The sequence below is a fragment of the Suillus paluster genome (genome assembly GCF_016628075.1).
Source record: "Suillus paluster strain FC165 chromosome Unknown EDB91scaffold_36, whole genome shotgun sequence".
In the NCBI taxonomy this organism is placed as follows: Eukaryota; Fungi; Basidiomycota; class Agaricomycetes; order Boletales; family Suillaceae; genus Suillus; species Suillus paluster.
In genome coordinates this window covers 120,174-143,071 of record NW_024537596.1, presented here as the reverse complement: position 1 = coordinate 143,071, position 22,898 = coordinate 120,174, and the positions used below count along the sequence as shown (strand labels likewise).

At 46.3% G+C, this 22,898-nt stretch overlaps 6 protein-coding genes across 6 annotated transcripts; 4 read left to right on the top strand and 2 right to left on the bottom strand.

Moving 5' to 3' along the window:
• Positions 1 to 1,040: 1,040 nt before the first annotated feature.
• On the top strand, positions 1,041 to 1,441 carry EDB91DRAFT_1002315 (uncharacterized protein; the record flags this gene model as incomplete). Its single annotated transcript, XM_041312250.1, has 2 exons — positions 1,041 to 1,201; positions 1,234 to 1,441. Coding segments are annotated over 2 exons (369 nt in total), but the record flags the coding sequence as incomplete, so codon positions are not given.
• Positions 1,442 to 1,731: 290 nt separating this feature from the next.
• On the top strand, positions 1,732 to 2,466 carry EDB91DRAFT_1237941 (uncharacterized protein; the record flags this gene model as incomplete). Its single annotated transcript, XM_041321646.1, has 3 exons — positions 1,732 to 1,747; positions 1,989 to 2,107; positions 2,278 to 2,466. The coding sequence occupies 3 exons, from the start codon at positions 1,732 to 1,734 to the stop codon at positions 2,464 to 2,466; spliced, it is 324 nt and encodes a 107-aa protein (XP_041175896.1).
• A 4,973-nt stretch (positions 2,467 to 7,439) lies between these two features.
• On the bottom strand, positions 7,440 to 8,389 carry EDB91DRAFT_1249743 (uncharacterized protein; the record flags this gene model as incomplete). The annotated part of the gene is made up of 7 exons (XM_041323133.1): positions 7,440 to 7,455; positions 7,501 to 7,519; positions 7,573 to 7,581; positions 7,629 to 7,655; positions 7,709 to 7,958; positions 8,124 to 8,262; positions 8,313 to 8,389. The coding sequence occupies 7 exons, from the start codon at positions 8,387 to 8,389 to the stop codon at positions 7,440 to 7,442; spliced, it is 537 nt and encodes a 178-aa protein (XP_041175895.1).
• A 1,550-nt stretch (positions 8,390 to 9,939) lies between these two features.
• On the top strand, positions 9,940 to 10,254 carry EDB91DRAFT_1055236 (uncharacterized protein; the record flags this gene model as incomplete). The annotated part of the gene is made up of 1 exon (XM_041313899.1): positions 9,940 to 10,254. A coding segment is annotated over one exon (315 nt), but the record flags the coding sequence as incomplete, so codon positions are not given.
• Positions 10,255 to 18,295: 8,041 nt separating this feature from the next.
• Positions 18,296 to 20,036, bottom strand: EDB91DRAFT_1291061 (uncharacterized protein; the record flags this gene model as incomplete). Its single annotated transcript, XM_041324849.1, has 7 exons — positions 18,296 to 18,763; positions 18,804 to 18,852; positions 18,989 to 19,072; positions 19,136 to 19,288; positions 19,319 to 19,552; positions 19,614 to 19,719; positions 20,010 to 20,036. The coding sequence occupies 7 exons, from the start codon at positions 20,034 to 20,036 to the stop codon at positions 18,742 to 18,744; spliced, it is 675 nt and encodes a 224-aa protein (XP_041175893.1). The 3' UTR covers positions 18,296 to 18,741.
• Positions 19,980 to 22,735, top strand: EDB91DRAFT_489242 (uncharacterized protein). The gene is made up of 3 exons (XM_041327446.1): positions 19,980 to 20,099; positions 20,165 to 22,313; positions 22,490 to 22,735. The coding sequence occupies exon 2, from the start codon at positions 20,207 to 20,209 to the stop codon at positions 22,265 to 22,267; it is 2,061 nt and encodes a 686-aa protein (XP_041175892.1). The 5' UTR covers positions 19,980 to 20,099; positions 20,165 to 20,206; the 3' UTR covers positions 22,268 to 22,313; positions 22,490 to 22,735.
• Positions 22,736 to 22,898: the final 163 nt, after the last annotated feature.

Genomic DNA, 22,898 nt, shown 5'->3' with positions numbered 1-22,898 from the left:
GGTGAATGCAAATGGATTGTGTTTGGGCAATAGAGATGATTCTTGCGCTTCAGTGGAGATCTCAAAGGTCTACTCACAAAGTTGGACTACATCCAAGGCATGGGCATGAAGGGCATATATTTCTCTGGTACAATATTCTTGAACATTATATGGCAAGCTGACATTATGTCTCTTTCTCTACACCTCCACTCAAATAACCCTCACATCCTTCAGGTTATTCTCCTCTCGACTTCTCCATCCTAGACCCTCACTGGGGCACTATCGATGATTGGGTCAACTTCATTGACACTGTAGATGCTCACAGTATGCATGTCATGTTTGATTTTACAGTTGGAACTTTTTACAGTCCTCCTTGGAGGACCCATCGAGATTGCCCTGCAACACAAATAATAGACCCGCGAGCTCAAGGCCTGGGCGCTCACCTCCCTCAGAAGGACTGCGAAAACAAAAATAATCAAATAAGACTATTACCTCATCCATTACCGACAGTAAGCCTAGTGTGATAATGACAGGCTTTCTCAGACTAACTTGTTCATTGTATGGAAGTCCAGACTCCCAATAGAACGTGGGTTGCAATACAGCACCTTTAATACAAGCAAGACCAGTGTTTCTTCAAAGCAAAATCCAGGCCAGATGGAACACAAGTTGAAATCTTTCCAGAGCAGAGCACCAGCATTATTTACAAGGGTTTGGCATTTACAGGGGATAGAATCTACATAATTCTAGAGCTCCTTTTGCACTTGCATGTCACCCCAGCTTCAATGCCTCTTGATCTTGCCACTGCATTTCCAGGGCTATGCAATGCCCTTGCCAGCAAACCCCAGACTGATTTCAAGCAGGATGACATTACAGATGACATGGCTGCAGAGCAGGAGACATTAACAGGCAATACTGGCATCACTGGTGAACTTGCTCAGCTCCAAGACATGCTGAAGCATGTTTTCAAGGGGATATCTGACAGCACTGAAATTGAATACAATTGGTGAGCATAGTGATTGGTTTGTGTTCCTTTCTGCATTCCTGACAGCAGAATGGGCTGCAGACTGATTACACACTGCAATTCTTTCCTTAGGGCACACAAGTTTCTTCAGGACGGCAAGTCTCTATTTTCTTGCTGCCCTCACAAAGAAGTGCCATGTTTAATTATAGCATGGATTATGGATGCATGCATAGATTTGCCACTTAATAACTTTCTTTCTGTGTCTCACATAGAGGCCCTGGGCCTCACCTCAGATGTGATTCTGCTAATATTGATGGAACAACCAAACTGTCTACCCAAGAATGGGGCTCTTATGGTCATGCACAGAAGATGCAGGCAGCTGCAACATATTTGTTTGGCCAACTTCAATGCCTTGGAAATTTGGCATGGCACAAATCTGAACTCAAAAGAGGGCAGATGTTGGGCAATCCATTAGTTTCTATGGAAGTCTCGGGCTTCATGTGTAGTTTGAAGTGTTGGAAGGTGTGTTGATATTGTCACACATCTGATATGTAGTGATGTGTGTTGCTTGACAGGTGCAGGCTGGCAAGGTAGAAGTCAGCACTAGAGCAATCACATCTGTGAGTCCCTTTCCACATTCAACACTATAGACTCGAGTCTAGTAACTCCTGACAGCTAATTCTGAAGAGAATATACCACTTCAATCATCTCCCAGTTTTCTGGGAGATCCATGCCTACCAGCCTGGAGGACAACAGCCACTCAGTGGTGCTGATTCCAGTGGCTTGGCATGATGGGCCGGAGGGTGTGTGAGATGGTTCCTGTATGCTCCCTATGCTATTGCTTTCTTATGTATGTTGCGGTCTGATGAAGTCTTGAAAATTCAATCTCATGGCCTACATCTGTTTTCCAATGGCATGATACTGACTGCCATTCAGAAAAACCCACCAAAATGGAGGTTAGTGTTTTCTCATCACAGAATGTAATCAACACTAATACATGCTGGAGATATCAAACCCTTCTGGCTCTATGTCATGCCTGCTTCAGAAGCCCACCTGTGCCCCATGAGAGGCATTGCTGATTGGATCAATGCATTAGGAATTACCACAGGCTACCTATTCCACAAGATTGCATCTGGTGATTGGGTGGTGGAAGCCAATCAACCGATGGTAAGTCTTTTTTCACCTACATGACCTAACCTGTATCTAAATTCATCTCTCAGACATCTGAGCGCTTCTGAGAACTATTCCATAACAACCTTCTGGATATTGGAGTAGATCCATCATCCTATGGCACTCATTCATTCCGTTGAGGTGGATGTCAATACCTCCATATTGAGCACCACTGGCTGCTACACCAAATTTGTGAGTGGGGTGGCTGGAGTGCCAAGTTCACCAACATGACTATTGTGAAATATTTGATTTCACACAATGATGATCCAACTGAGCCACATGAGGAGTTTTTCAATCCTGACCACCACCCAACAGTAAAGTGTCCCCACTGTGGAAGATTGTGTTCATGTACTTGATAATGCCTTGTTTCAGTTTGTAGGGTTACATGAGTATATCAGCCAGTTTTTAAAATGATACTATTTCATGTCCACATCCTCAGAGACAGAATATTTTTTTTTTGTTCTTCATCCCTGACTCCATGAAGGGTTTTGTAGGATCAGATTGGTCAGGCACCTGTATGTGAATGTGCATGTGAAGATATTCTCAAATCTGTCTCAATGTGTATCTAAAGTCAGGTACACAGTCTCCCAACTCCTGTAATTCCTCGTCTGAATACTGCACTTTCTCTCCCCATTCCATTGCTATGCACTCGGTGGCGTCACACTGTGCATTGATCCTCTTGTAAAGGAAAACCACAATTGGTAAAAAGATGAATCCAATCCTGACAAACATGAGCTCCATTGTGTCTGCAAAACAGTGGGTCAGTAGTGACAATGAAGTTGAAGTGACACTTACACCCGAGAATACAACAAGGTGAGTTGTTAAGGTCATGCTCAAGGGGGAGGTTACTCAAAGGGCTTTGGCTTCAGCTCGTGCACTACACCCCTTACTTGAGTATGTGCCCTTAATTTCCGGGGGGCAGAAGGGAAGTCTGATGGAAGTCCAGGAAGTCTGGAGGTCAGACATCAGGGGAGTTTGGCGGAACTCCGGAAGACTATGAGGGAATGGAGTAAGGCTACTGCAGACAAGTCCAGAGTAGAAACAGAACAGAGGTGAGACTACCCTAAGGTAGAGCTGGAGATTTAGTCCTAAGGTTTAACCCTAAGACTCAGAGGTAGACAAGAGATGAGACTCAAGTCCAGAGATGCAGGAATGAGCAGAACTAAGATAATATTCGAACTAAGGAGTTCCAGAGTATTACAGGAACTTATATACTGTAGATATCATATAGGTAACTCAGTCAGCAAAATAAGGGCTATGTACGAAGCATGTGGAAAGTCTATTAGTAAGTGTACATGGATCAAAGCAGTGAGGTTGGAAATGAAATACGAACAGATGGATCAGTAAGCATAGCGGAAAGAATATAACCGGTAGCTGGAGTAATAACTATTCTAAAAGGAAATAGGGGTGAGTACAGAGATGAAGGCAGAGTGCCGGGCGAAATAACAGGACAGAGGACCGGACTTTAGTGGTGGGGTTCCAGAATTCTGGATCCAGAGGTACAGGATATAACATAAGTCTTGTGACCAATAAATGACAGATAAAATTGCACCACTGAAGTTTCCGATGCCGATCTGGAGGGCCATGCCAACACCTCTCTTATACTGACCGGAAATATTGTTCCCAAGCCTTTATTACCACATGTTAGCCTTGGTAGTAATGTGAGTGACAACAATGGACCAAGAAACTAAGCCAGGAACTGCAGCATAACTTCCTATGACAATGAAGAAAGTCCCAAAGTACTTGACACCATCAGGTGTGGTGGATATATTTATTGAAAAGCTGATGAGACACATTACAAGGCTGGCAAGAATGAAAGGGAATTGCATCTTCAACTTGTCCGAGTAACATGCAAAAACGAGCAATGTGATAGCTGAATCCAACAGGTCAATGCACGAGATTGCAGATAGAAATGTAAGAAGACTGACTTGCAGCGATATATGGTGGTACGGTGAGCAACTAGCTGACTGGTGTGCTATATCCAAAGCTGAATGCAATTGAGTAGATGGATCATAATTCACTTGTAATAGCAGACCTCTGGATGATCGTTCTGGCATTGAAATATCTTTAACACCATCTCTGAAAATCCATTAACAGACTTTGGGAGAAATGAGGTGTTTCTGTACACTGGGGGTGCTTCAGATCAGCGTCTGCCATCTCCAAGCAGCAAAGGTGTATCACTTACAAGGCCCAACAATTGACATGTAAACAAGGATCTGAAGCCAGACCTAATCATTTTGTTGAGGCACAAAACACAACAACACTTATAGTATCAGTATCTTACCTGCCAGTCCCTAAATGTGGCCCAGATCTGCCTAGCTGCAAAACCCTCTTCCTCACCCACTGATGAATTGTTGTATTCTGAAAGAAATCTACATTGTATCCACCCACTCAGCATCTGTTGCCTGACTCACTTTTCTTCCAGATGACAATGTCAGACATTTCTGACCTTCATTGCAATGACTGGTGGTTGAGATAAGGGTTACATTAAAATTACAATAGTATTTTAATGCACATGATCCTATTACATCATCTTGGAAACACCAATTATTATTATTGTCTATTTTAAAGTCCAAGCAGACTTGATCTGATTATCTTTCCATCCCACTACTGTCATTGATGTGATTCAGACGTCCTACCTGGCATCGCCACCAGCAACATGGAAGACAAGAAAAACTTAATGCCCTGCCTGATCCATGCTCAAGTTAGTAATATCTCAGACATTTGAATCTGTCTAACACATTATTATTTTCTACCATGATGCTGCATGATGATGCCTTGACACTACCTCCATCTGGTATGCAGCCAGCCTCAATTTAATGTGTTCTCCGTCCTCTTGAATTCTGGACAATAAGCGGCCACATTTGTTGCTGGCGCTAGACACTCTGGTCGATCAACCAAGCCATCTGCTCATCTTCATGATGCTGATAATCTCTGTTGTATGTCATCTTCCACCCATAAACGAGCATTATCAAGTGCAGCTGACCTGCCAAATGCAGAATGAACTACCACACAAGCAGCCGACCCTGATGATGAACCACATCAACAGACCCTCACTCACTTTTCCTCCTTCTGGACACATCTGGCGCTGGTCCAAGCTACATAGGGAAACTGGGCGAAACCCCCAATTGCAATCCCACCCTATCAGCTGGACTTGAAACCTAGTCTCTGACATGCTACATAGACAAGATGGACCAGGTATTGGGCTGTGGGAGCTACAAGTAGTCGATATTCCGTGCACAGCGGGCAAGCCTGTGCATTTTTTTCCACATCCATGGTGCATTTGTGCTGATGGGGGCTAATGATGTCTGGCAGCTCGAGGTGCATGGAGCTCTGCCTCTCATTGCCTGGTGCGACTACCTGCTGTCTCCTGCACTCCATGGGGGTTCATCGACTCTGGTAGAACCGGACCTAGGACTGGTTCTTGGTTCTTGCTCAACCCCCTCTGAACTGGACTGAACCGGACCACGGCACGTCTGATTCATTATTAGTCATTGCAAGGTGCTGCACATGCATGTTCAACACTACCATTCTTTCATTCATTATCCAGTCAGCCCTTTCTTTAACTGCCATGCTCGCGACTCTCATCCAACAACATGCCAGATTCAGAAGTAACTTGCGAATACTGTGGTAGAACATTCAAACCGCGCGGTTTCAAGATGCACTGCACTGCCTGTGCAAAAAATGCAAGGCACTTACAGGAGGATCTGCTTCATGTTGTGAACACTCGTAACCAATGTTCAGGTATGTTTCTTGTCTATTGTGAACCATCGGTCACTGAATTTTCACTCAGCCACAGTTGATGTCGAAGTTGATGCATATTGTGCCGATCAAGTTAGTGATCAACCTGAGGTACATGATGCTCAGATTTTTGACAAGCCAGACTTCATGGACATCAATGAGTGGATGGATATCAATGATTATCAGGATGATTTTGATGGTGCGTAAATCATCTCTACCTTTGACACTACAACTTACAGCATGATACTAGGCATTCATGGCATGATTCTGCCACATGAATTGTCTGCAGATGAATCTGAATGACACGAAATTGCATTTAACATTGACAACATCTGAATGGAATTTCACCCCCACTCTGAAATCCCAATGCAGACACAAACACTCTCAACATTTCAACGCAACATTTCACAGGACCCACCAACCCCCAACAAACAACCCTGGGAGCCATTTTGAAGCCACCTGGACTTCGAGGTAGCTGAGCTTGCTCATGAAGCTGTCCTCAGCAAGCCTCAAATCAAATGACTGATCAACCTCCTGTTACAGTAACATGAGCGTTATGTGTCATTTCATTCTTTGGACTCGTCTGGACCTAGACCATGTTTACGATTCTATTTCTATCTCTTTCTTTTTGATCTCGTTGTTCTGAAATGCAAGAAGCTCTCACTTCTACCCCTAGATCAGAGAAGCCCCAGCTTCTACCGAACCCTATGCCCTTCCCACTGTTTCGGTTCTCTCATTGATGGGAATTCCCCATGCCCTTTACCCTTACCATTCAACCGGTACTTCTTACCCCTTTTTACTTATGACTCACACAAACCCTTGACCCTTACCACTGACTCGGTATTGCCTCCGCTTACCCTGTACCCTTACCATTCCACCAGTATATCACCCTTACGTATATATATATATATATATATCTCACTTGTACTGTAGACAGATTCTCTAACTTGAATCTACTCGGTTCTCATCTGATCTTGTCATTGGGTCTGAACTTCTCTTATCTAAGAGAACTCCCTCTGTACACAGAACCATCTTCTCTTGAGATGATACTCTTGAGTTGAACTCCATCTCTTGGATCGTATCCTCGAGAAACTCCAATTGACTCTACGCAAGTAAGGGCTTCAACCCTTACTTAGACTTAGCACAGGCAAGCTCCTTGCTGGGCTAGCACCGAAGGCCACGCTTTGAACGCCCCTTGCAGGTTTAGTGCCACCAGATCTCATCCAAGAGGTTTCGCGTAACACAACACACCAATACCGACAGTTAGATGTGGGATAGCTTACTTCAATATTCGTAGCATGGGTCTTGGGTACCACAAAGTAAGGCTGTTGATCCATCAGCATGATTTCGCACATAATGCTCGAGTTATATGTTACACTCACTAATAAACCACACCAGGGAACAAACCTGCCTTGACAATGCCATGACAGGCTCACACTCCAACAAGCTGAGGGTATCTGATATGCAAGGTCAACATCAAGTCACAAAATATGGTGAGAATCTTATGTCTTCACTAAACTCATGAGTGTCCTGGCGGTAGACTTGCTTAGCTGTTTCAGACAGTAATATCATTGAATGATGCACATAACTATCCCCCATATAAACTATTGTGTGTCAGATAAAATCAGAAGCTACCATACAAGACTTACACTAATCCCTGTAAGCCATCTACAAGAAATGAGAAAGTCATGCAGTGCTTGAAGGTTGATATGAACACTTACCTGGATGGCCTGAATACTTTGAGAACAAGGCTAGAGATTGCCATCAGAGCACATACAATCAACAACAGGGACATCTGGTTCATCTTCAGGCCCATTACGTATGCGAGAAGATAAGGTCAGATGGAGAGAAACTTACGAAGATTGGTAACAGCTCTTGATAATACAGAACCATCAAGTGTGCCTCGTGCAGTGATGTCTATGCAAGATGCTGCGAGCTTGTCGAGGTGTTGGTTAGTCAAAAGCATTTGTCCAAGGGCATTGTTCTTGCTAGACCACTGCCAAGGATTCTTCACCACCTTAATATGCTTCAATTCCGTGATTGACAAGCATAATCCATTCAGGGCACCAAAGAGTTGGATCATGTCTGCATAATGGTACATTGAATGCTAGCGAGGGTACAAAAAGTGAGGTTTTGTGCCTGTAGTTTTGAATATCTGGTGATAGTGATGAAATCAGTCAAGTGCATCTTGAAGTTGATTCAGGGAGGCTTCAGTAATGACATTGCGCCGCAAAATATAACAAAATTCCAAGAGTGCACGAAACGCACACACCATGTCTTCAGGTATGTGGCCTTTGATAGCCAGAATAAAGACCTTCATAAGTGCTTTGGAATCATCACCTGTCCATTGTTTGAAGTTGTGGCCATCAGGGAATCGCCGTAGACCAGCAAATGATGCTACAGCAGCTATTCTAAGTTATTGTTAGAGAATGTCGTTGGATGAACAAGTGAAGTCACATACCTGTGATCTATGTCAAATGTTCCTATGACTGTCTCAAAGCCAGCCTCAAAGGTGAATTTTTTTGCCCCACCTTCCATCCACCCACGGTTCACTAGCTCCACATTCTCTAAGGTCCTCACAGGGGGAACTACTATCAGCAGCAATGTTCCACCTCCACCCACACCTTGATGAAGGCTTGAAAGTGTCTACTTTCTCCAATCCACATGCATCTGACAAGGATGATGAGGACGACGAGCTGCTCACAAAGCCTCTTTCTCGTTTGACAGGCAAAAAGGCTTTAACAGTGAGTCTGATAATATCTATATTTATGTTCAACGTAGTTTTAACCAAAGCTGCAGGATATTGTGATTGTTTCCAAATGTCTTGATGATGTGGTGCATTCAGATGCTACCCATTGCAATGCAACCTTGGTACCCAAGCAGCCTGATGTGGCTGAAGATGTTAATGTCTTAGCCAATATTGATGACTACATTATAGATTTGGATGTCAATGACTCCATCCCTGCTACACAGCCTGATTTTCTATGGGACTATAAGTATGATTCTGATGTCAGTCACAAGCTAGAGGCCTCAGACCATGATTTAGACCTTGAACCTCCCTCCCTCCCTCAAAAACCCTTGTCCTGCTCCATTTTCCCTATGGACTCTTACTTGCCTGTTGCGAGTCAGAAGTGCAAACAGTCACCTCTCATGGATGATGACAACTTATTGACTCTGTCTTCTGATGTCGAAGTTCTGGAGAGCGCTAACAAAATGGTCATAGTCAAGACCGAACCTGCTGAACCAGTGTCCACACACTGGTTGATGTCTACAGTATGCTTTGGTTTCTTAATGCTATATTTTACTGATTACAAGATATTAGACTAATGTCACTGCCACGCTCAAAGCCTCTCCAGCAAAGTGGCTGAAGTCTGAGTCCCCCGCTACCACTAGAACTGATTCCCTTCGGGTCATTGCCGCTCCCTGCAAGGTAATTGCATGTTCTGCATACAGGAAGAAGCATCTTCCCAAGGGTTGTCAGGATGCAAACAAATGGGCAAGAGAGTTCACCCCTACTGTCATTCGCTGCATCGGCCATCTAGATGAAGTATGGACCCTTTCTGACAACATACTGTGTCCTATCTTGCAGTCAGTCTGGAATGTGGTCTACAGGGACGAGATTTGACACACAGTTGTAGCTGATGGGGCTGTCATCGCCCTGGTATGTTTTTTTTTCAACACAATTTAATTCTAATCATTTTCTTTTTCATTAGACTCTTCAGTGGTTGTTGGAATGGCGCAATGCCCTCAGCAACGTGGCCCTCATCGTACTCGCAAACTTTATGACTTCGCAGAATGATCTCAAGACTGATCAGGACTGTAAATATTTCGCATTGGCCTTGCTCAAAAAGCTCAGCTTCTTGTTTGGGAACATTACAGAGGATGGGCAGATGTCTAACCTGTTCCAGTCTAATCTCATTATTCAGGTCCTCATTCAGCACAAGTGTGCCATGTCTGACGCTGTCAGCCTGTTGGGAATGAATGATACAGTGTCGGGGCACTCAAAGGGTGCCCTTGCTCTTGCCATGGCCGCAGCACATGTTTTATACTCTCTCCTCATATAACTTACTCATGTTCATGTGTTTCAGATAGAACATGCCATCAGGCTTTTCGCCAATGGACATATACTCCTTAGCAACATTGACACTGCTGGCAACAGTCGAGGCAACAAGACCCCCCTTGATATTAATCCATCCATGGGCAAGCAGAGTAGTGTCCCCCTGGCATTTTCAGATGTCAATTGGGGTGCACACACCAGGTCCTACATGTCATCTATCAATCACCTTCCAGACTCAGTCATTCTCCAAAACTCTGAGCTCACACAGGCCCTAGCAGTGAAGAGGCATGGTACTCGGATGGATGTCAACAAAGAATCTGAGGATGAGCAAGCACTCATTTGTTAGATGGTATTGTCTTTTGTTTTTGTAGTTTATCTTGTAACCAACTATGAACTTTACCAGCAGACTATACCACTGATCGTGTTTCCTTGTTGTTCACATGCTGTCTCGTTGCCACCCCTGCTATTACTGTCATCATACCGCATCTGCTTTCAATTATGTCTCATTTTTAGCTCATTATGAACACTTTTAATCTACTTGCCAGTACATGCTTTGCAACTGACTATGAACATTTGTATTTCCTCATTGTTCACATGCCGTCTTGTCGCCCCCCCCCCCCCTGCTACTACTGTCATCATACCGCACCTGCCAGTGCTTTCAATCACATCTCGTTTTCAGGTCCTTATGACCACTTTTAATCTACTTAACCAGTACTTCTTTCTTACTTGCTCTCCTTTTTTTTACTTTTTCATTCTACATGCTCCTTAACTGCCTTAAATGCAGTCGTTTTTCCTTCTAACAAGTGTGAATAAGCTGAAAATAAGTGGTTTTTTGTTCTAACAAGTGTGCACTAAGTGCGAGAAAGCTAAAAATAAGGGGGAATTACCAACTGCAATGCAGTTCATTCTCAAACAAGTGCGAGAAAGCCAAAAACACGAGGAGGGGATCTGCTTTTTAACTTGTGGGAGCTTGTTACAAGGAGACGTTCTGGTTCTTGTACGAAGCTTTTCGTTCTTGTGTGAGAAAATAAGTGACGAAAAAGGAGATCAAGGAATGTGTGAATTTACTGATGCTTATTGCATGCACTTACGCACGGCACAGCTCGCGCGCCATAAAAAACGCGGCATCATTTCTGATGTCAGTGATCTTTGTCTCTTTCTCCGTTTTCACTCAATTGTGACAGTTCTCGCACCTGTATTTGTATCTCGCAGTCTCCGACACATCACTTCCTCGCTCGATGAAAAAAAAAACATTTTTAGCCCTTTAGCATCCTTATCGAGCCTCCATCTCCCGTCGTCTCTCCCGAGCCTTTCTATCCACTAGTTAGTCTCTCTTTCTTCTCTTCGAGCCCTGTATTCTGCGACTCCAATGAAATGTGACCGAGTCCCCCGAACATGGAGCTGGGGGACTCTGCTTGCCCTAAACATTAGACCACCCACCTAGGCGTAGATTGATTCATGAGACAGATAGGGATCGATGGCATGAAGTTGTCCTTTATAGCGACAAAGTGCATCTATAGACTAAATGGGAATTTATCCAGAGAAGACCTTTGAAAGACAAATCGGGGAATGTACCGTACAAAATCATACGGACATTAATGACGAGACGGAGGGGACGAGCAATAACGACAAGAGGTAGGTCAAGATAGACGGAGAGGATCTTGACAAACCAATTTATCGGGAATCAGATCGCCGATTTTGTTGGTATTCCAGAGTCTGTTTAGCCGGTTGTTTGGATTCAAGCGAGCGAGCCACCCTCGGACCCTTTAAAACTCTTCATCTCGACCTCTTCCTTCGTCTGACGCTCACAATCAGCGTAGGATCTGCAACGCAAGCGACGGGTTGCAGTGCACATTTTGAGGAACGTGTTGCAGGTGCGGCAGAAGGCAGAAGGCAGAAGGCAGATCAACACAAGATCCGATCATATGCATCATCCCATCCATGAGCCAGTTACTCGGGAAGAATATATCGTTGCGGGAATTCGAGTCGACTCTCCAGATATCAGCTACGATATGGGTTCATTCCTTCTTTATATGTTTTACGTCCTTGGTCCTTGCGTCCTTTCAAGCTTCTTCCGTACATCCACCCTGCAATAATGGGTACCCGTTGGTAGTTATCTCTTCCCACCAAATATCTGATCGTTCCTACCCAACCCTAGTACCTAATAACAATATTAATACTGGCGAAACCTTCAAGTCCTACTCTCATATTCGAAGCGACCAACAACCGCGCATCTCCCTATTCATCCGAGCACCCTCACCGCACCAGCCACGTTCTAGTGTCGTTTCCAACCCCGGGTTGTCAGATGGGATAATGGCTCTTCCTTTGCTACTGGCATGCGAGAGCAGCAGCTCACACCGTAGGTATCGACAACGGTGATAACGCGTGCATCACTGTCTTACAAGCTTGACTCACGATTCACTGCCAGTGGCAAAGCACAACCGGTCTAAATAGGCTCCAGGCTCCTCCTGGACACCCACTCCAAATGAAAGTGGAGCGCGCTGATCACCGTGGGTGTTTATGCTATGGGGAGGGCGATGAAGCAAGAGGGTCGTTCGAAGGTTGGTATACATAATTCAAAGGTATGTATAATCTGGACATAGTAGCAGTGCCGCGTCACAGGCACGTTACAGCACCTGGCCCGCTCTTGACACACTAAGTTACGGTCAGACCATCCGTATAATCGTGCGTGAACTAAGAGCTCAAGATCTTGGGAACATATGAGCAAGGGTCGATCATATTTCCAGCACATAAAAGTAAGACGTCTTCCTGCCATTCCCTTCAGATTTATTTGATCCCATATAACATCCTCACAAACAATGCATTTCTCCTTCGCCCTCGCCGTTGTTACTGCTTTGGCAGCATCAATATCTGCCAGTCCCGTTGATAGTGGACAGTGATGATTGTCCCACACAGTGCCACTCATACAGTTCAAAATGCTGCCCTGGACATAAATGTGTGGATGTGCGCCACAGGACGACTGAAGGCGGTGCTACAGTATGTTTTTGTCCTAGGATTTAGCCACATGACTTACTGGCGTGGTAGTTAGGCTTCTGGATATGTGTGAAAGATAAGGTGACAAGTCGCGACAGTGAACTGCAGTGAGTCGTGTTTCTGCTTTCGCATCGGTGCAGTATGGTTGATGGCACGACATGTGACTTACATAGTTAGTGGTCTGTTCCTGAGTTGATCAACGTGCTTGCTTCTGAAAAAAAATTCACTGCCGCTCGAGCAATGGAGATCTTGGAATAGAAGAATTCTCAAACAAGTACTTGCAAGTTTTGTAGTCTCGTTGTAAGCTTGAATATGGAAGCCTTCGATGACACCATGACTCCTCCCGTCATAGTACTGTTTACTGGGCTTTATGGATGCATTTTTAGTCTGCACTGAGCCGCTGCGAATTGCGAAAGCTCAAGATCCAGAAACAGTACTTGTGGGAGTACTGAGATCTTTGAAGGCCATGACTCGGCGAGTCGGAAAGTCGATGCGAGTTATAGGGCAGGACTTGGATCCAGCGGAACTGCTAGCTTCGATGTAGACTGGTCACGAGTCTGGCTTCGATGCCCTCGAGAGCATCTAGGCGCAAGTTGAAGAAAGACCCGAATTGTTGAACGCCACGTTGGCAATATCGTCTGAACGAGCTTAGACAACGAAGCTTGATCAGAAAAATCGTTTATCGCAATAGCAGGAAGAAGACCGTAAATATCGTAAAGTGCATTTGGAATCTGGATGTCAATGTGCGGTAGGAAGGTGATCCAGGCTTAGGTTGAAGACCGGCGATGGCTGAGGAGAACGGGAGGAGAGTCTCTGAAAATGGTGATTACGCAGGAACTTTGACAAGGGGCCGTTAGGTTAACCAATAGGAAAAAGACCTTCTTGAGCCAATTAACGAAGGAGAGGTGAGATTAAGGGATCGATGGCATGAAGTTGTCCTTTATAGTGAAATGAGCCGACAAAGTGCATCTATAGACTAAATGGGAATTTATCTAGAGAAGACCTTTGAAATACAAATAAGAAGACATACCAATCGGGGAATGTACCGTACAAAAACATCGTTGATCATACGGACGTTGACGAGACGGAGTGGACGAGCAATAATTAACGACAAGTTGGCGTCAAGATAGACGGAGCAAACCAACCAATTTATCGGGAATCAGATCGCCGATTTTGTTGGCATTCCAAAGTCTGTTTAGCCGGTTGTTTGGATTCAAGCGAGCGAGCCACCCTCAGACAAGTTCAGAGCCTTCATCTCAACCTCTTCCTTCGTCTGACGCTCACAATCAGCGTACGTAGGATCTGCAACGCAAACGACGAGTTGCAACTTGCAGTGCACATTTTGAGGAACGTGTTTCAGGTGCGGCAGAAGGCAGATCGACACAAGATCCGATCATCATCCCATCCATGAGCCAGTTACTCGGGAAGAATCTATCGTTGCGGGAATTCAGGTTGACTTTCCAGATATCAGCTACGATATGGGTTCATTCCTTCCTTATATCTTTTACGTCCTTGGTCCTGTGCATCACTGTTGTACAAGCTTGACTCACGATTCATGCAATTATCCCATCAAGTACAATCTTCATCAGCGCTAGCATAACAATGAAGCAAGAAGCTGAAGTGGTGCGATTGAGGTACAAGAATGGTTGGGATATTGAGGCTCAGATGGCTGACAGTGAAACATTGGTATGATATCATTCACCTCAGCCTCGGAGAAGGAAAAGAACGACGAGACCAAGAAATTCAGAGATTGCGTGATTTAATCGTAACTGCCAGAGTGGCGTACCACCTACTGAAACGTCGCCAAAAATCACACACGAGTTTTTCGAGCGTTATAAGAGCCCCTGGGACTCGTTGAGACAGACCTAAGCTAGCATGACTGTCAAGATCCATGACATACGCACATTCATATCGGTAGGAAGTCAGCGTGTCGACCCAGACAGCTGATGAACCAAAAATCCCAAAATTTTCGGGACGTCTGGTAAATCATCTGTGGGCATGAAGAAGTGACCGCGATCCGTGAAAGCCCAGATTCGATCCAAGTCGGATGTGCATCCAAGCGCTATACCCCTTCGATCTGTCAAAGCCCCGACAACTGATACCCTAAAACCTCGCAATTTCGAGACTGGGCATAAAGAAGAAACAGCCGTGATACGTAGAAGCCTATACCTATCACTACTATCAAAAAAGCATCAACCACAAGATTCAGACATACGCACTTTGGTGTTGATTAGAGTGGCCTGGAGCAGCGTGCACTTTGGTGTTGATCAGAGTAGCGCGTCGAAGCCCAGACAGCTGATGAGCGAAAAAAATCAATAACGCTTGACTGTTTCTTCTCATCATCTGTCTGGGCATGAAGAAGAAGCGACCGCGATCCATCCGTGAAAGCCCATATCCGAGTCAATTCTGCATCCAAGCACTATGCCCCTTACGATCTGTCAAAGCCCAGACAGCTGATAGCCCGAATCTTCGCGATGACACTAGGCAGCATATCATCTGTCTGGGTATAAAGAATAAGTGACCGTGATTCCTGGAAGCCCTGTATCCAGTACGACTATCAAAAAAAGCATCAACCTACAAGACCCTGACATACATGCGCGTTAATACATATTGATCAGAGTAGCCTGGAGTAGCAGCGTCGAAGCACAGACAGATGAACATCCTGATTTGGTTCAAAACCATGCCAGAATGATAATCTGTCTGAGCATAAAAAGCGACCGCGATCCATGCGCGTGAAAGCCCACATCGGAGTCGGGTGTGCATCCAAGCGCTATGCCCTTCCGATCTGTCTGGGCATAAAGAAGAACACTCGTGATACGTAAAAACCTATACCTAGTCCGACTGTCAAAACGCATCGATCACGAGATTCTGACACACGCACGTTAATTAATCTTGATCAGAGTCGCCTGGAGTAGCGCGTCGAAGCCTAGACAGATGAACGTCCTGAGTTAAACCATCCCAGAATGATAATTTGTCGAAGAAGCCACCGCGATCCGTGAAGGCACACATTGGAGTCGGGTATGCCCCTTCGATCTGGGAAGCCCAGATAGCTGATAACCCGAGTCTTCGCGATTACAGCAAGATGATCTCGGCGTATCATCTATCTGGGCACAAAGAAGAAGAAGTGACCGTGACCCAGACCTAACACGACTATCAAAAAAGCATCAACCACGAGATTCTGACATACATACATTGATATCGATCAGAGTCGCCTTAGAATAGCCCAGACAGCTGATAACCAAAACCTGGATGGATATCATCCTAGGCCTGTTTATCATCTGTCTGGACATGAAAAAAATGCAATGACCGCGACCCATGAAAGCGCAGATCAGTTGCATCCAAGCGCTCTGCCCCTTATGATCTATCAAAGCCCAGATAGCTGATGACCCGAAACTTTGCGATCGATAAAAAGTTCCAAGTTATCATCTGTCTGGACATAAATAGGAAGAAATAACCGCGAGTCGTGGAAGCCCAGACCTAAAATGACTATCAACAAAAGCATCGACAACAAGATCATGACATACGCACATCGATATCAATCAGAGTCGTCCGGAGTAACGTGCACGTGTCTAAGCCCAGACAAAGGATAATGCTCCGGGTACATCTGGGTGGCTTTCCCGTTGTCTGAACGTAAAGAAGGGTGGCCGTGATTCGTGAAAGCCCAGACAGCTAATCGCGTGTAAGCTTCCCAATGGGCTATCATCTGTCTGGGCGTAAAGAAGTGATTCCAGATGGTTGATGACGCATCAGTTCTGCTCGAAAGCATCTTATGCATTCATCATCCATCTAAGCTGCGGGGAAGGAGATGGAATGATGGGACTAATGAGTGAAGGCAGAAGTAGACTGTAGATGAGCATCAGTTATCAGATCGTCGAAGCAGGTCAATGTTTATCTTTATCGCTAACATGAACCCACCAAGTGCTGATCGACGTCAGAACGCCACACATCGATGGCGATCGTCTTGAGTCATTGGTTAATCACGATTTCCAATCGCATCGAGTGGAGTAAGCGACAGTCGAGAAGTAGAGGATCGGGGCTGCAAGTCGGAAGAACCTAGTATTTGATGTTTTATACAGCTGATGTAGTGGATAGTGGATCGCTGTGATGGCGATGTGTGAGAGGGAGAAGATATCTGAGTTAGCGGGAGGACAAACCTAGGATCTTTGGGGGTGCGCTTCGGCAGTAACATACACCGCATGATCGTCCAGTGAAAACACCGACTGGAGAAATGTTATGAGGATTGCGGGAATTACAAGGAACGCAAACGGTCACCCGTGGAAAAGCTTGCCTTTCGAACAAAGATAAAGCGTGCATCTAGAAGGGACGTTCAATCGCAAGAACGCGCCGGTAAAAGGCCTAGGCAAAGGGCGGCATCATGTATGTAGTGTCCCAAATAATCTTGTTACGGTACAAGATCATGAGACCCTACTACATATGACGGTAGATAGTTAACAGACGTGGGTCCGAGTCCGATGGAAGAGGGCCAGGCAGGCACAAGATAGTCGATAAGGTGTTGAATTGGAAGGGCCGGGTCTGGGTGTTTTCAGATCCCATGACAATGAAGGGTCGTAAGGCGCTACGCAGTATGCTTGACGATCCTGAGACCTAGGCTTGACGGACAGACAGACGGTGAGACAGAAAAGAGACGATGAAGGAAAGGAGAGGGCGGTCAGTTCCTGAAGAAGAGGAATGAAAAGACAAAGGCACGAAAACCTGTTACCGCTGGCAATCACCGAGTAATTCGCAACCGTACCGGACTAAATAAGCTCCATACCCATTCCAAATTAAAATGGAGCGCGCTGATAAACGTGGGTGTTTGCGCATATGGGCGGGCGTTTATACAAGCAAGAAAGTCGATTAAGGCAAGCAAAGAGATCGATTAAAGAGAAGAGAAGATCGGAAATATCGTAAAGTCCATTTGGAACCTGAATGTTGAAATAAAGTTATGACAGCGTGAAGGTACATAAATATGTAATAGTTATGTATTGTAGACGCGTGGGCGTATACAGGTTTGATAAGTTGATGCCATGTGGGACCGGTGATCCAGGCTTTTAAAGAGCGGCGATTACCGATTGGGTGGTGCAGTAGAACGGGAGGAGAGAATCACCGAAGAGGAGACTAACCAATGGGAAAAGAGATTGAGCGAATTAACGGAGGAGAGGGGAGATTAATAATACAGATAGGGATCGATGGCATGAAGTCGTCTTGGTTAGAGGCGATAAAGACTAAATGGGAATCTATAACAGAAGAACTTCTGAACAGACAAATAGGAAGACATGCCAATCGGGGAATGTACAACTCATTGTTGATCATACAGACGTTGACCAGCGGACGACAGATGGCAGGTAACCGGGTTGACGTCAACACAGACGGAGAGATTCTTATCGGGAATTAGATCGCCGATTTTGCTGGCATTCCAGATGCTGAGTTCAAGGCTGGCGTTGTTGATTCGAGCCAGACCAGATGCTCAACCTCATCGTCTGACGCTCGCAATCAGCTGCGCAACGCAAGCGACGAGTTGCAGTGCATGTTTTGAGGAACGCGTTTCAGGTGCTGCAGAAGCTTGCCGCCAGATTGATCGGACTCGAGATCCAGATCTGAATCATCCATGAGTCCGGTCTCGGGAAGAACTTGTCATATTCTTATCGTTGCGGGCAAGCAATTGACTCTCCATGTACCTACGACCTTGAACTAGGTTCATTCCTTCCTTGTATGTTTTCTGTATACCTCTCTGGTCCTTGCGTCCTTTCATTGCTTTCAAGCTTCTTCGTGAAGAGCAGTTCATAAGTCCCAAACAACTTGTCCATGTCCACGCTTTATTCCTTTCCAGTCGCTCTTTTCACGTCTTCATGCGCTCTCGTCTACCTTCGTCACATGAAGTAATCACATTATAACACGCACACTATTTGATATCGATCCCATGCAACCTGGAGTACTCCTGACGATTTGCCTAGACGACTGATAGATCAAGAGTTCCACTATGGTAGAAATCGCGGATGCCCAAATAGCTAATGGTGCGAGGCGACCATTGGCGTTTCGGCTCAGAGAAGGACAGAGAGCAACAAGATTCCGAGATCATAACATACATACATTGATCAGAGCCGCTCTGGAGTAGCATACCACCCATACGACTAGAACATCGCCAAAAATCTGCATCGGTTTGCATAGCCCTATCAGAGCCCTTGCGATTCCAGTCCTAACACGACCGTCAGGAATCGACCATGAGATCATACCTGTATATCGATGAGAGTCATCTTGGAATAACGTATCGCAGCCCAGACAGCCGATACCCCAAAACCGCGTGGATTCGCGCGGGTTCGAGCCATCGTCTGTCTGGGCATAAAGAAGAAGTGGGTGCGATTCGTTGAAGTCCAGATCTAGCACGACTATCAAATACACACGAGAGTCTGACGTACGTATATGGATATCGGCCTGGAGTAGCGTGTCAAAGCCCAGAGAGATGACCGTGATTCGTGAAAGCCCAGATGATTGATGACGTATCAGGTCTGCTGGAAAGCAGTCGTCATCCATCTGGGCTGTAGAGGTGATGAAATGATGAGATAATTGGTGAAGGTAGAAGTAGACTGGATAAGCGTCGGTCGTCAGATCGTCAAGCAGGTCGATGTTCGTCGTCGACCAATGTGCGAACTCTGGGATGAAACGCAATTCCAATCAATAACATCTAGTGGAGCTCGAATTTCAAAGACTTACGGGGTACGAACGTGCATGGCTCCGGAAACCAAGGCGATAAGCGACAGTCGGGAAGTAGCTGCAAGTCGGAAGGGACTTGTAGTGTAAGAGGGAGGACGTGGCGTGTCTTTAGGAGTGGTAGGCATACATCTAGTGAGGGCTGTCTCAAATAATTTTGTTACGGTATAGTAGGAAGTCTGGCCAAGTTCTTCAAATTAAATTTGAGGTGGGTGTTGCTTCGATTTAGAATCTGAAAGTCAATAGAGTTATTATGTGATATTATCTTTTTATTTAATCGGGTTACTCGATTTGAGATCCGACCACGTGTATTTATTGATTCTCCGCTTTTGAACTGAAAAACGCAGCGGGAACGCCCTAACCCCTGCACCCAAACCCCAGGCCAGGCCAATCCCTCACCTCCTCTTCCTCGACTTTCTCGTTCATAAAAGAGGTATTGTAAAGGATTGTTGATTTTAAAGACGTTGAATAGTGTTTTTTAAAAGGTTGGTGAGTATAAGTTAGTTAAGAACTGGATCGGGTATCGTTGAATCTGACCTAGATTGGTTTGTCAGATCTATCCGCCGTCATCGGGAGATACGCCGAAGATACTTACCATGGCGTCACCTCGCCGACAACGTCCTCATCATCATCATCAACAACTAGCTTCTACACCAGACGTTCAAGTTCGTTTACCACCAATAAAATCACTTCAATTAGCACATACAACAACCGAAGAAGTTTACCCAACACCTTTAAGCGCAGCTTGGCCACCGAATCAACAATTTGCACGTACAACTCCACTAGTACCAACGACAGTAGACCCAACAACAACTTATCCAACTCCAATAAGCGCAAGACCACATCGTACTTCTTTTCATTACCAACAACCAGAATCAACAACCTCATCCTCAAGACCTTTTATAGAAGATTCTCGCTTCAATAACGACAGAACAGCCTACCCTAATACACCCGACAGGCAGCGATACAACAACGATGTACATCCACACACGCGTTATCCAAACACACAATCACACACTCAATCACCACCACGCGACTCAGTACCAGACGATCGAAGCGTCTATACTCCCGCAGATCCACGTTACGTTCAACCTACTCAAGGCCCTTACACAGATACACGCACATACCAGGATCCTAGGTACACACAAGAAACAAGGCCATCCTATACCCCAGACCCCAGATACCCACAGGATACACGTGGTTACCCCGATGCTAGGAATTATACACAGGATCCCAGGTATCCACCCGAAACGAGGACTTATGCACCTGAACCTCGGGCGTATACCAGCACAGAAGTGGATGGAAGGGCCTATGCGAGTGTGAGTGCAGATGCAAGGGTCTATTCGCAGGATACGAGGGGGTATGATACGAGGACGTATGCAACTCCGCAGGAATCGAGAGGATATGTACCTCCTCCTGCGCCACCCCAAGAAACGCGTTATACACCCAATCAAGAACCTCGAAACACGTACCCCCCACCTCCACCTCCCCAACCCCAGCCGTACGCGCCACCCCCACCGCAGGATACAAGAACCTATGCGCCCCAACCAGAGAGGAGTTACTCGCATACAGACGTGCGGGGGTATGCGTCCGAGAGGAATGCACAGCATCAGCATCACCAGCAGCAATTATCTTACCATGCTCCGCCTGACCCCCAACCCCAAGCTCAGAATCACTCACAGACGCAGAACCACGGACGGACGGCGATAGAACACCGTCCCTCAGTACTAGATTCCCAGCCTCCACCCCAACACCAACCTCAGCCTCCACCCCAGACACACTCTCAGCCCCAACATCAGTCTCGGGAGCGGGGTCAGACGTCTAATGATACGCGTAATGTGGGTATCGAACCTCGTGCTGTGGAAGTGAGGCCTAGTTTGTTGCAGAGGCATTCTGGGGATGCGAGAGCGGGGTTGGAGGCGCAGACGCAGAGGGGGGTTATGGAGTCGCAGGGGAGACCGATGGCGCTTGAGTCGCAGAGGCAGACGATGGAGTCGCAGAGGGGAGCGATGGAGTCGCAGAGGGGGGTGATGGAGACGCAGAGGCAGACTATGGAGTCGCAGAGGGGGGTGATGGAAACGCAGAGGCAGACTATGGAGACGCAGAGGGGGGTGATGGAGTCGCAGAGGCAGTCGATGCTCGAACCACAGGCAAGACAGACGATGGAGACGCAAGTGAGGCCGATGGCGCTCGAGTCGCAAGCGAGACCGATGGCACTTGAGCAACAAGCAAGACCGATGGCGCTCGAGTCGCAAGTCAGACCAATGGCGCTCGAGTCACAAGCAAGACCGATGGCGCTTGAATCCCAGGTCAGACCTATGGCGCTCGAGTCTCAGGCAAGGCCGACGATGCTAGAGCCACAGCCAAGACCGCCCGTGATGTTAGAAGGTCCAGCCCGGTCCATGGGATTCGTTTCACAGTCCCAGTCCCAGTCCCAGTCCCAGTCCCAATCCCAGTCTCAGTCGCAAGGATCTCAGAGGGTCATGAGCGCAGGTGGAGGGGAGAAGATGGCCAAGGATGAGATTATCAGAGAGGTGAGTCGCTCTTTCTCATTGGTGTGCGTGCTGGGAGAGGAGGGTTCTGTTCTGTTCTGTTTATTTTACGCTGAAGGGATGATGAACGCGGTATTGACGTTTTTCGTTTTCGTTTCTGTCTAGATCGTTCAGCATTGCACGGCGTTGTACAAGTTCGCGAATCATTATGGTGCGTCTTTCGTCTCTTTTTATCATTCGTTTTCTTTGGTTGCTACTTTATCTTCCTACTCCCTTCCCCTTCCTCTCCTTTGATTTTCAACACACTCAATCCCTCAACTTATCCCCCTCCTCAAATCTTCCTCCCCCTCGATCCATTTCCGATCCAACACTAACACCCCCCCACAGCAACCCTTCAACCCACCAACCCGCAACACCAACCCCCCGCAGAAGAACTCGCAGAAATGACAGCCCGAGCCGGAGAAGTAGTCCGCCTGCTCGAAGCGCTCCGGAACGACATCCCCATATTCCCTTCGTCCCTCTTTAGCAGCACCTCCCCGTCTTATACAAACACGCCGCATAGTACGCCTCATACACATACGCTTGTTCCTGTGCACGGGCATGGGCATGGGTTGGAGATGGGTATGAAGAATGTTAGTTCGAGTATTGGGATGGGGTTGGGGATGGGGGGGATTGGGATGGGTGTGGGGGGGATGGGGATGGGTGTTATGGATGTAGACGCGCCTGATAGAGCACCCAAGAGGCCTTGGGAAGACGTAGAGGGTATGATGCCTCCTCCTTCAGGTGGTCCCGGGTC